The 13,442-nt window shown below is 39.4% G+C and overlaps 1 protein-coding gene across 1 annotated transcript; it reads right to left on the minus strand.

The window, feature by feature from the left end:
* Window positions 1–324: 324 nt before the first annotated feature.
* LOC131970090 (GTP-binding protein Rhes-like) lies at window positions 325–1,922 on the minus strand. The gene has a single exon (XM_059331365.1). The coding sequence runs from the start codon at window positions 1,678–1,680 to the stop codon at window positions 1,054–1,056; it is 627 nt and encodes a 208-aa protein (XP_059187348.1). The 5' UTR covers window positions 1,681–1,922; the 3' UTR covers window positions 325–1,053.
* Window positions 1,923–13,442: the final 11,520 nt, after the last annotated feature.

Here is a 13,442-nt window from a genome sequence, read left to right on the forward strand (position 1 = left end):
ATCAAAACTATTGCAACTTCAAACTGTCGTGCATGTGTAAATGTGTTCAGATAACTGTGAAAATGACAGCAGTCCTACAGCACAGTACTATAATCACAGTAATGTGGCTGTAAAATGGTATTTTTGCAACATATTGACCTTGATGTGTTTTATCTATGTTCTGTAAATGTTCATGTAATTACTCAATTTATAATTTACTTATAAAAACTTACTTCCCCTACATGATCATTTGCTTAAAAGTGAATGTGTCTCAGCAATTCATACATAGTCTATAAATTTATCAGCAATATCATACAACAAATTTCACTTTTTTTGTGCTTATATCTTTTTATTACACATTTAGATCCACATTCAACATACACTTGTTGAATAAACAGTAAAATAACATTTGAGAGAGAATATGCCATGATAAAAATGTTTAATTATAAAAAAAACACAACCTAAAAACATCATTATGAAGTGTCATTTAAAAATGAAAAGTGCCTTAACAGTCAACATTTGCATTTCACCACGTTTAAAAAAACAACACAAGTAATATGCTTGAGGGCAAGTTGGAATTGAATAAAAAAAATGTAAACATGATGTGCTACATACACTGAATTATGAAATTAAAAGCATTTACATGAGACATACAACCTTTGCACAACATATATACACTTTCCCTTCATGAACAATCTGTCTGAAACAGTCCAAATCTTGATGTAATTTTAATTTAAAATCCAAAAGGTATACATTGATCTAAACACCAGCAGCATGTCACCAAATAAGCAGCAACAACATTACATTTAGTAAACTGAGTAGTTAATGCGGCTTCCTTCCTTCCACTGGCAGTCTGTTCAAGTGAGGTCTTAATACGGTTCACCTCTTCAGTTTTTTTCCTCTGGTTGTGAACGCTGGAGTGTCTTTGCGGCTCCAGAATCACTTAACCCGTCACTTTCTGCCCCCGCTGAGTCCAAGCTTTTCCTTTTTTTCTTTTTCTCTGACCAGCAGCATCGAGTGCTCTCATCTCTTGTCCCTTCATGAAACAACGCACTTCTCTTCCTCTGTCCATCATTACGACAGAATACAGCTGTTGGTCTTGTTCATGGGCGGTCGGAAGCTGGAGTCTTTAGGAAAGGTCTCCCTGCGTCTTCGCAGCGCGGGGCTGAGGCGGCTGGGGAGGTTTGCCTGCTGCAGGAGCTCCTTGAACACCTCCACCACGTTGGCGTTCTCCTTCGCCGACGCTTCCAGGTAACTGTTGTTCCAATCCATCTCTACGGTTGACAGCACGTCCTCGTTGGACACCTGGCGCTCCTGCTCCCGGTCCACCTTGTTCCCCACCACCACGATTGGCGTGTACTTGTCCTCCTTGATCTCCAGAATCTCATCTCGGAGGCTCTTGACAGCCTCCAGGGATTCGGGGTCATCCACGGCGTACACCAGTGCGAAGGCGTCACTGTTTTGGATGGAGAGCTTGCGCATGGCTGGGAAGGAGTAGCTGCCACTGGTGTCCAGGATCTCCACTGTGATCTTGACCCCTCCGATGTCATACTCCTTGCTGTGCAGCTCCTCCACTGTGCGCCTGTGTTTGGGCTCAAATGTGTCTTGTAGAAAGCGTTGGATCAGGGCTGTTTTTCCTACTCCTGCTGCCCCCAGAAAGACTAAACGCACCTGGGTCTTCTCCTTCACCTCTAGAGACATGCTGCTTTTTTCTGGCCAAAATTAGTAAAGAAATTATGTCCAAAACTGTCTTTACTCACTTCCTGTCAGTGGTTACAACAGCTGCAGTAAAACTGACTTCAAATTTCAAATAGTTTCCTTGAAAATCTTCCCTTCAGCAGTTTCTTGAGAGTCTTCTTCTTGAGCTTTTTTCCCCTTGCTTTACTTCACCTGCCAGGTTTGTTAAGCTGGCTGTGGCTCTGTGTCAAAGCTCCTCAAAGTTGCCTATTGGATGCTCCTCTGTGTCTGATTCCACTCTGCCTTTTATGCCTGTTTTGGTGAGAGAGCCTCCATGCCCTCCTGCAGCTGCAGCCAATCAGCAGAAGGCAGCCTGTTGAAGTGTAACATCCAGGCAACCAATGATGAAACAGTATGTAAATCAGTATACACGGCCAATACAGGGGGAGAGAGGAGGTGAAAGTGAATAAATGCAAGCAGAGCATGGTGAGCTAAGAGAAAGAAAGACATACAGGCAAATATCAGAAAATATTTTTAAAGGTGACATATTATGTTCATTTTCAGGTTCATACTGGTATTAATTTGGGTTTCTACTTGAATATGTTTTCATCCTTTCATTTAAAAAACAAACAAAAAAAACATTCCTTTTTTTTTACACTGCCCATGGCTGTTGTACCTCCATTCACCATCTCCAGCACTCATTTTTTCACCTTCCACTTTAATCCTCCCAAAAACCCCAGTCTACTTTGATTGGTCAGCGTTTTTTGGGTCTTTCACATCTGCACTCGCGATGACTCTGTACCACAGTCATTCAACCCAGGGGAATGACTCTAAAGGAGTATAGTGGAATTTTCTGCTGTAAAATATCACCAATAAAAGCTTAAACACAGATATATAAAATATACAGAATTGAATGTTTTCCGACAGGAATGTGGTCCAAATTTGGGGCAACATCTGCAACTAAGATTAAAGGTTTTTCAACCTGATTGGGAATCAGGGTTGTAGATTTACCACATTACTTGAAAGTTTAATATACATTTTATTTGAACATCTGACATTGCAACATTAAATATATATGACAGTACATAAGAAAGCATAAAAAGTAGGCCTACCTTTAAAATGATCGACTCTATTCAGTTTGCCCTGCAGCAGAGTCATCCCATTCCTGTGGCAGATTAATTAACCCTGTGCTTTCTCTTTATTGGAGAGGATCAACCCATGAATCAGCAAACCTTTGTTAAACTACAAATTGTGTCATCAACTGTGATTATTCAAGCTCTGCCATCCTTTTGTATGAACATGTTTGGCATGTATTGGACTGCAGTAAACATGTTATTGTTATATCTATATATACTTCCTGATTTTGATGAGCCATAAATGAGTACAACCACGTACAAAGTGTAATAAGAACCTACATTATGCTCTGGTCACAGTTGTGGAGCGATGAAATATGATATTTCATTAAATAGACAGTGAACCTATTGCTCTGTTAGGATCATGTTTGGATTATTTCAGTTTCCTGTTTTGAAAAACAATGCAGATTTCTAATATAATAATCTTATTTATGTTTCTACATTCACTTTCCACTAAGGGCCAATTCTAACTCTTATCTCTACCCTGTGTCAATTTTATTAAGACAAGGAAAGGACAATTTATTTGATGTAGCATCTAGCAAAAACAGGGCTATTTAAGTGCTTTACATAAGACATAAATAATGTATAAAACAAATACATGGCAATATTAAAAGACATGAATATGATTTAAGTATACAATAAAATAGAAGATTAAAAGATAGAATTTTATTAAAAAAACAAACAGAAATAATCACAGTTCAATAGAAGATATGAATATTTATTCAAATAAAAGGTTCTCAGCCTTTATATAAATAATTCCAGATGTGCGGTGCATAAAAACTGAATGCTACATCTTTATGTTTTGTCTCGGATCATCTGAAAGGTTTGGATGGTTAATGTTGTGGCAGATAAAAAATAGGCCCTATATTATTCAGCACTTAATGACTTCTTTGAAACACATGAAAGAGATGCAAAGATCTAGCCTGGCTAACACCAGACTAATCTCAAATGAGATTAGTCTGGAAACCAGCCATTCATTTCTCCGTAGAGGAGGTGTGGTTTACAATCCTCCGGAGCCGTTTATTGGGCGCTTAGAATATCTAGTCTATCAAAAGCGTCTGTTGGTAGCTCTTAGCCAATCGTATCAGTTATACCAGATGACGTATGTAGAGCGACAGAAATTGATGTTTTTTTTGTGTGTGTGTGTCTGTGAGAGAGTGTTGCTTGCTGCGTTGCTTCTCCAGTTCTCGCTTTCTGCAAGATTATTTATTTTCACGCTTTATTCCCCCTCATGTCATTCAGCCACACTCATCCACTGATTTTATGGGCAATATTAGCGCCGCTAGCGGCTAATAGCCCCGCTACCGTAACGCCGGTGATCTCACTACGAGCCGGGGGACAGCGGAGCTGCTGAGAGACCTTTCGCCTTTCAACTTTCGCTCTAAACTATTTAAAACACCATCTACAGCTAAAGAGAGTTTCGCGTCTGCTGCAGCCATGTTGGATCCGTAAGAAAACTACAAAACTACAAGCTTCCAAGTGCCGAGTAGTACGCGTCATCGTCTTGCCGTCCCTCCCCGCTCTGTGATTGGATCCGTAAAACAGGGCTAAGAAACGGCCATCGTTGACAGACTGCCTGGAGGTTCGAAATGAAATTCAAGCGCGCAAGGCAGTATGGGTATACCCAGGCTAGCAAAGATCTGAGACCTCGAGTGAAATCTTCCACTTTTCTTCCCCCTTAAATCTCTTAACAGCAGCTTTACTGTAAGTCATGTAGTTACAATGTACTTCTGGTTAACAGAAACCTTCAGTGCATGTGGCAGCATAAATGTTAAAACTGTGATAATTAGTAAGACATAGTTTTTGACTTTTTCCCCTCAGTCCTCGTGTGTAGACCAGGGGCAGGACTCCGTGCAGTTACACTATCATTTTTGTTTTTGTTTTATTCCTCCAGGACTAAAGTGGAAGTCACAAAACCCAGAGCCATAACCATATGATCTTCTCCCTGTGGTGTTAATTCTGAATAAATTGAAAAATACCTTTGCAGAACTTCACATGTCCTTAAGCTGATGACATTTTAGTTATGCAAATTGTAGGTAAAGCAGCTTACGGATCAGTTCAGTCACACATGGCAATGCGTGACTGAATCACCTTGGGCTGTCCTTGGTGTCCAATTAGATGTGATGCATCGCCTGTAACTCTGAGAACAACTCCTGCCTGCCTCCAGTGTGTCAGAGTCAGTCTTAGAGCAGTGAGCCTGATTCGTGATCCTCCTAAATTTCCCCTGAGATTCCGCAGACTGTGACTCTCCCTGCCTTGTTAGGTTAGGCAACAGCGTGGAATCGCGATGAGCTCCTTCCCATCACCTCACCAACATACACTTTTAATATGCACTCATGGATTGTCTCCCCAGGGGGCTGCTGTACCTGATGGGCAGCCGAGCAGAACTAAGCACTGTGGGAATATTAGCTGCAGAATCTCCTGGCCCGACACATAGTGTGAGGAACACTAATGGGTGCTGTGGAATTTAAAGCAATTTCTGAACTGGAGACACTTCCTGTTATATTGTCCTGACAGTTCGGCGGTTTAGTAACCTATCTTTCCACCACTAGGATCCAAAATGACCACCTTTCTGAAGAAATGAATGTATACTACTGCAATCAATCCATATGGAAAGAAACAGCAGCTCTACTCCGAGTGCCCTCTGGATATTTGGACTTCTACCCCTATCTCTAAGGTTAAACTAAGCTACTCCACAGAGGAAACTAATAGCAGCCGTTTATGACCACAACCTCATCCTTTCGCAGTCACAGTCGAAAATGTGCCTGTTCAGAACGGGTCAATTGCTTGGCTTCCAGTATTGCTGCTTGGAGCTCCATTCATCCAAATTACTTTACAGTCGACACAGTCCTTAGGTCCTGAGCAAAACCACCATTGCACAGTTAGACGATCTAGCAATACCAGAGTATATGCTATTTGCTGACAGCTAGCTATTTGGGAGCAGACTATGTCCAGGAACAAAAGTGTTAATTCCTGAAGTTACATCGCTAGATAATGCACTATTAATAAATATGTCCTGTAGGTCACAAGAACTCACATTCAGTACTGCACTTCTTTGGTTTCTCAGCCATACACCTACCAAACTAAAAACTGAACCCATACAAGGCAAAAAACAAATCACCATTAATTGCTTAAAATTAAACAGAAGTAACTCCCATCTGTCCCATATTCTTTTGCACTTAGTTGTCATTGTCTCATATTTCTGGCATTTTTCTAGTATTTCTATTTACAGTCGTGCTGCCCTGTGGTGATGATTATCACCAGATGGCATTGCCTGTTGGACTAAAATGGATAATCGGCTCTGACGTGGGCTATGTTAAAAACATTGTTTCAGTATCTTTTACAGAAAAAATCATAATATACATGTCATATTTTTTTCTATTATGCTGTGTTTTTTGAAATAGGAATAGTTTCATATATTTTATCCTCCTGAACTGCTTTGCTTTACTTTGGTTCACCTTGTCTGTACAAAAGGTTGCTCTGTGTGCATGACCCGTGTCGTGACACTGTTGTACTGAATGAGCCATTGTGTGTGTGTGTGTGTGTGTGTGTGTTTTATGCACATGTAACCCCCCTCAATCAGTTTTTTCCTTTCATTTTTAAATGCCCTCCTGCTTATTGAGCGTTGTTATTGTTTCTGTCTCCAGTCCAAACCTGTGTTTTCTTCTTCATACACTGACAAAATCACAGAATGGCTGTTATTTTCATGTTGTTGAAAAAACAACCTCAAGTCTAATAGATCTGTTTTTTTCATACGTTAGTCCACGATCTGTCTCTTTGACAAAATCAATTACTATTTTCTTTCCGTGTGTCTTTATTTAACATAGATATCTCAGTGGCTACAGGAATGGTCCTGGCTCTTTATATTGATGGTAAGTGGCCTGTGTCTTGGCCCCTCTGCCTTATCGTTTGCTTCTACACTCCAGTGGGAAACGTGCACTGCACTGTCATCCTGTCAAGATGATGATGTTGAAATCTGACAGATGCCAAATATAAATGTTGCCCTACATGTGCATTAACCTTCACATATCTGTTCTTACAAGAAGGCTTGGTGGAGGACTGTAAATGTTTTGAGGCAGATACAAAAGGAACATTATAGTAGAAGGAAACCATAAAAGAAGTCATTTTTAATCATGAAATTGATACATTTTCTCACGACTTCCCTGCCCTGTTTGTGGCACTCAACCCTGTTACTCAGACAGAAGTAAAAAGTTTTTCAGCCCATGTTCATCATCACTGGTGTATTCTTTGAGACAACAAAGCTTTGTGGCACAGGGGAATAAGTTTTATCAGGCTTTGGATACACAGGCGCTATTTGCTAGAAAGATCAACTCACTGTTGGGGATTTTTTGACATTAAAAACAAAGAGCATCATCATCCTTATCCTTTGGAGAGATTATGGGGAAGTGCAGATACATCTCCTCACATTAGTAGAGGAATGTGACTAACTTTGCACAGATAAAGTCAGTATAGTCAAATCATACATTTTAGGGGCATGACAATAAGAAAAATACTTCTGAAGCACATATTTAGTGAGAGCCAATACAGGCCAGTCGCTGACCTTCATACCAGCTTGTGTGCAGCAGCTATACAGCTTGATACGTAGACTCTCTGATAGTCATTTTACAATATTATAGTACAATTTATGCTTATATAATAAACCCAGGACTTAACCTTTCGGGACGGGCAATACTGTGGTGCATTTTCTGTGGTGACAGACCAGGTGACAGTTTGTATTGGCAAGTATTCCCACTAAAACTAATTGGTGCTGGGGAGTTGTTAAAATGACCGCTTACATCAACAGTGAAATCCACTGGATTCTAACCTTTATTGTAAATTGTACTGTGCAAAAGTGTTAGCCAGGTGTGAAAAAATGCCTAGAAGAATTGATGCTGGTTTGAAGACAAAGGGTGGTCACACCAAATATTGATTTTCTTCTGTTCACTCACTTTGCATTTTGTTACTTGCTAAAAATAACATTTAACATTATTAACATTTCTATTTTTCAAAGCATTTTTATATTACAGCATTTTTTCCACACCTGCCTCAAACTTTTGCGCAATACTGAATATATCAGTCCTTTACCATTCCCTGCACCTCATAAGCTGCATGACAGGTTATCAGAGCTAAAGTGAAGTGCCGCTCATGCATATGGTGACAGCCTTCTGTCGCCACTGTAAAATCCCTGGCTCTAACACTGTGTTGATATGAGTCCTGGGCATGTTCCAAGTCTGCCAGTGGAGGCTCATACTCTCTCTTGTTGAATTCAAATTGGGTCGTACATACACAGTAGGGGAATAAATACGGAGTATGTCAATGGGAGACATGATACCATCTTTATGATTGTGTTTTGACTTTATGGTTGCACAGCTGGCTTTTGTGGCCTGGACATTTATTTCATGACTTCCTTAAGGAGAAACTTATCATCTTTTTTGGGGGGTCATTTTGGTAGAGAGACAGGTCATTTTAAAAGTGAAGTCATAAGCCCAAGTAGATGATCAGACAACCGTCTTTGCTATCATATTTGAGAAAGCGATTGGGTTTGCAGCCTGTTTTAACACACTGCACTGCAAGTCTTATTGATGTGACAGGATGTCTGCCAGTATATTGTACGTCAACAGTCAAATCACTTGTCCGACTAGGCAGCCACTATCAGTGTGCCCTCGTATCTTTGTTGTTGCACTGATAGACGTACAGTGATAATGGTTATCAAACACTAGACCAAGAGAGAGAGAGAGGACAATTTCCCCTTGTCTTGTCTTGCCTCGTCTTGTCTCATTCCTGTCAAATACATCACTGCAGATTATCTTTTATATATGAGGTGTTACGTGCTCTATTTTCCTTATACTTATTCTTATACTTTAGCTTGGATAATCATGGTGTTAACATCGCAAATGATGTATCTAATGAGATGTGTATGGCCCACTTTTCTTTGTGGATCAATTTTAGTATCTGCCCAAGAAGACTGATTTTAAAGAAGTAGTCTGGTGATATTCTATATTTTTTACACCTGCAGTCAGATTCTCTTGGTTAAGACTCCTTCAATATCCTTCATTCAGAAGGTTAGGGTTAGGAGCTGAATTATGAACAGGGGGTCTCATCTTCTCCCAAAAAATGGACCCTGTGGTAAAAAGCATTAAAACACCAAATAAACCAGTTTCACATTAAAAATCAGTGTTTTTCAAATGCTGTTTGGCAGACAGCTGTCACAAATATTTGCTCACCTTCTTTTCGAATAACCATTAACCTAAATCCTTCATCCAACTAAAATGTATAAGAATGACAAATGCATGTTTGTCCATAAAGTTGGAATAATTTTGTTTTCAGACACAAATGTCACAAAGGTGGCTTAAAACTAGAAGACAAGTCAGTTTCTGACAGCTTCTGTCAAACAACCACAACAGTGACGCATGTGCAAAAGAGATATGATGACCAAATGAAACACTGTTGATTAAAATCACATATTTAGAAACATTTAGGATAATGTCAGTACAACTCAAAAAAATATAAAACATATGTCTCATTGTTTGAAGACATTTTAATGTGGAAAACTTACAAATCATACCATTAACCTTTTCTAACATTTTTTTTGTTAACTAATGTGAAATTTAGTTGTTTAATAGAGGTAAGTTGAAGTATAACTGATATTCTGTCATCAGTGGCTCATTAGTGGCCTACTAGCTGAAATATTCTACAAGCTAAACCACTGAAACTAAATTTTACCTCAAGCCCAACACCACTCCTGTTTGGTCCTTATGCCTCTCCTCTCCTTACGTGACTTAGTGAATGCAAGATATGCAAAAGAACACTGTCCAAAAACATGTGAAAAGAAAGCTCTTTCTATTCTTGTTCATTATGTGTCCTGCAGGTTGCACTGATGCTATTTTTCTGTCTATTTATAGGGCTCTATTTTGGCCCATTTCTGAACTGCATTGTGATTGAGGGCAGCGATGCACCTCTGGAGTACTTTTTATTGCACTCTATTGCTTTCCTCTTTTCAAAACACTGTTACTTGAACAGATTAGCATGGTTTCCTGGGGCCATGCATTCCTATTTAGCCTCAGCTGCTCTGTTATATATTTTAGACAACTCATATTGGGCTAAAATTGTTTTCTCTCCAGCGTGCATCTGTCATAAAGTTTTGTGGCACTCAGTCTCAACCATCCCTGCTTCAATGAGCATTTGTGAGATGGAAAAAAGGGCATATTCAACACATTTATTTTAAGTTTTTAGCGTGTTCAGAAATATGATTTAAAAACCAGAAGCAATTATTGCTTCAAAGTATTTTAGAGTATTGAACATTTGTTAGGGTTATTTCAGAACACAGTAATCCTGCGTACACAGACACTCGTGGCAACATAATTAACTGGCCCCTTTTTGATTAGCTCCTCAGCAGAGAGAGTCTGATAACAAATCACCAAGGAGTTTTATTAGATAAACATCCCTCTGCTCTGCAAATATGCCCGCTGCCTTTCCACATAACACGCATTTAAACCTCCCAAAATCTAAAAGTAAATGTACATGAATTATGTATGGGGTGTCGGATGTGAGCTGCAGGTGTGGATGTACAGTGTGTAAGCCTCCATGCCCGGACTGAAGGCTCATGACTCATGGGCATTATGTTAATGTCTGCGCTTGAGAAGCTACAACTTCAGAATACTGATTCCCAGTGAAACATGCTCTGGTGATGAATATATAGATCATCGTGAAGGATGGGGGTCCAGACAATTTATTCAAACTATAACTCCTTGAAATGATGGTGCGGGAATATTTCTGTTGATTTGAGAATTGTCAAAGATTTTAAATGACACTAACTGTGGGCGGTGAATATTTATCTTAATTGAATTAAAACTCATTAGTCAAGTGAGTAGGGGCTAATTAAGGTGTCACTGATGGGAAACATTTCTTCAGTGATAATATCATTTTAATTCCTGGCAGGGCGAATGGATTTAAAATGGATCACAGCAATGCATATGTTAATAACTGAGCTATTTACATCCCACTTGGGTGAAATAGGATTATTGCACATTTGCGGTGAAACAGTCCTTCAATGATGTTCTTACAAATAAAATAAGGCGTGCAGTTGATATTTACCCATAAAATGATGTAGGATTGCCTACATCTTCTTCTTTAGGACTTCCTGTTATATCAAGCCGTATAGAATTTCAGTCAAATGACATCAGCATATCTCACTTCAAAACATAAATAGCTTCAATAGTGGGTAAATTATAAAAGTGCACATTATCTCTCACTGTCTTTAAACTGTGGACACATTTAACGGAGAGTCAACAGAAAGTAAGCGAGCAGTATCACTCCAGCAGGCAGCTCAACGCCATGACTCACTTCCAAATGTGTGGATTAATGCATCCTGCTCCATAAATCAATCTGTTGGTTTAACGGTGACTCAGTGCTGAGATTTTTTCTGGAAACATGACGACCAGAGTCTCGCCAACCTCGGGAGACGCTCACTCAGAGAATGTGTGCGCCTGTCTGTGTTTGTATGTCAGAAGAAAAATAATGGGGAAGATAATAAATAATATTATGTAGTGTAGTTCCATTGTATTCACTCTATGGCTGGCCAGAATAGCAGTGAGAGGTACTGTGTGACCTAGAATCCATTTATAGTGACACCTGGGTCCAGATTATTAAAAAATATGTTGTTGTTTTTATGGCTTTGTTGGTTTCTGACATTTGGGGGGAAAATATAATTGACTAAATCTGAGTGTATTTTATTAAGCTCTTTGCAGATTCCTTTGCAATTTAATTTTAACAGTCATAGAGCATAATTAATTATTGTGCTCAAATGTACTGTCATATCTCTCTAATTACTTTTTTATTTTATTTTGGTATGAGTGCTTTTATCCAGTACAAATCACTACTCCAAATGTGAACAGGGTTGTAGACCACAAGTTTGAAAGTCAAGGAAAATTCAGGGCATGAAGAGTTAGAAATTAGTGAGGTTACCAGACATCTATAGCTGCTCCTTATCTCTGCTTGAGACTGGCATTTCAAGGCTACATTAGCTGTTAGAAGACACGCAAATCTTGAGGTGGTGTTGCATTGTGGGTAATGTAGGCTCCTTGTTTTGGCAAGGAAGAAGAACGTGCCGAATAAAAAGACACCTCTCATTCTTCTGCACTGATTTTCATCATCGTAGTCCAATAATGTTATAAAACTAACACCTGACGCACATGCACACTATTACTCAGTGACTGCAATTTGCAAAACAGCCTTAATTGTCCCAAACTACACAGTTTCATGCATTTAGGCCACATGAACTTCAGAATCTCTGACCTAAATTATATCCTCTCATTATCTAAAAAAAATGGATGAAGAGCTTTTGGATTGCAGTAGGCTCAGCTTTTCACCACTTTCCGTGTGAAAGTCTACATGCATGTGTGCACGTGTGAGTCAGCAGCAGTCAGATGGCTTGTCAGTCTGCATTGAGCTCAACAGCGTGACAGTTGGGTGATCAGTCATGCCTCATCCTGCCGGATTTATCACAGCAGCAGTTTGATGCATCTGAGGTCCCAAATGATGAAAATGAAAATGTGACGTTTTTGGAAAATTTCCAAAATTTTATTTCAGTATATATGTGTGTGCGTATATGCATTTACAGTCTTGTACGTTTGTGTGTTTACATCAACAGGTGCAATCTTAGTCACAAATTCTTCATAGCTGATGATGATTAACCCCTGCTCTATTCTCTTTGACAGAGAATAGACTATCAACCCAAAATCCATCCATCAGGCTGTTGTGAAACAGAGAGAGCTCGATCACATGGAACCGAAATTTTGACTGAGTTAAGAATCCTATTTTTAACTGTAAGTGATGCAGATTTAATGGCTTCCTTTTTCGAGACACATTGATCGAGTGACAGGAGAGACAGTAGATATAGGGTCGTCAATCGAATTAAAATCTGATTTTGGCGATTACATGTTAAGCTCATTAAATGTGGATAAGACCCAGAAAAGGAGAGCAACATACAGCCACTCCCCTTTGGCCATTATGACTCTGACTGTGGATGGAGCAGCTAATTTGATTAATAAAGGGCATGCTGATTACTAATTTGCTCCCATGTGGCTAAGTGAGAGGAAGTTTAGCTAATTTGGATGGGGAGAACAAGTAGGCAGTTGTTCAAATGTTAAAACTGATAATATTAGCAGGAAAAGCTATGGCATTGTTTGGGAAAAGATGTAGAAAAGGAATAGTCTTTCTGATTCAACTCCAAAGCTCCTTCTAAAAGTCAGACTTCAATGTGAACCATCATATGCATCCTGAATATAAGTCAGTCTCTCATTCCCACTCACAGTTAGCCCTCCTGCCTCTAATAATCCTCTGGAGACATGGCAGTCTCACCAGGTAGTTCATGTGTGGCTGTACTGTACTCTATAGTGTATCGTTGTGTATTATTATAGAATTGCAATCATGCCTCTTGAGAAAAAGCAAATGAGTACAGGCTCATTGTTCACTCACGTTTTCTCAGCGTCATAGATTTTTAGCATAAACAAAGAGTCGGTCACCATGAAACACTAAGAAGAGCCCTCTTTATGTGTTAAGTGTGCGTGGAGTGACTCTATTAACTTAATACTGACATGTTGTATAATTAGCCTCTGCTCGTTGGCCTACATATTATACCTCCTACTCTTTGAT

The sequence above is a fragment of the Centropristis striata genome, chromosome 1 (assembly GCF_030273125.1).
Source record: "Centropristis striata isolate RG_2023a ecotype Rhode Island chromosome 1, C.striata_1.0, whole genome shotgun sequence".
Taxonomy (NCBI): domain Eukaryota; kingdom Metazoa; phylum Chordata; class Actinopteri; order Perciformes; family Serranidae; genus Centropristis; species Centropristis striata.

Excerpts from the sequence above, each read along its gene's own strand:
- LOC131970090 (XM_059331365.1), bottom strand. The coding sequence starts at position 1,680 with ATGTCTCTAGAGGTGAAGGAGAAGACCCAGGTGCGTTTAGTCTTTCTG.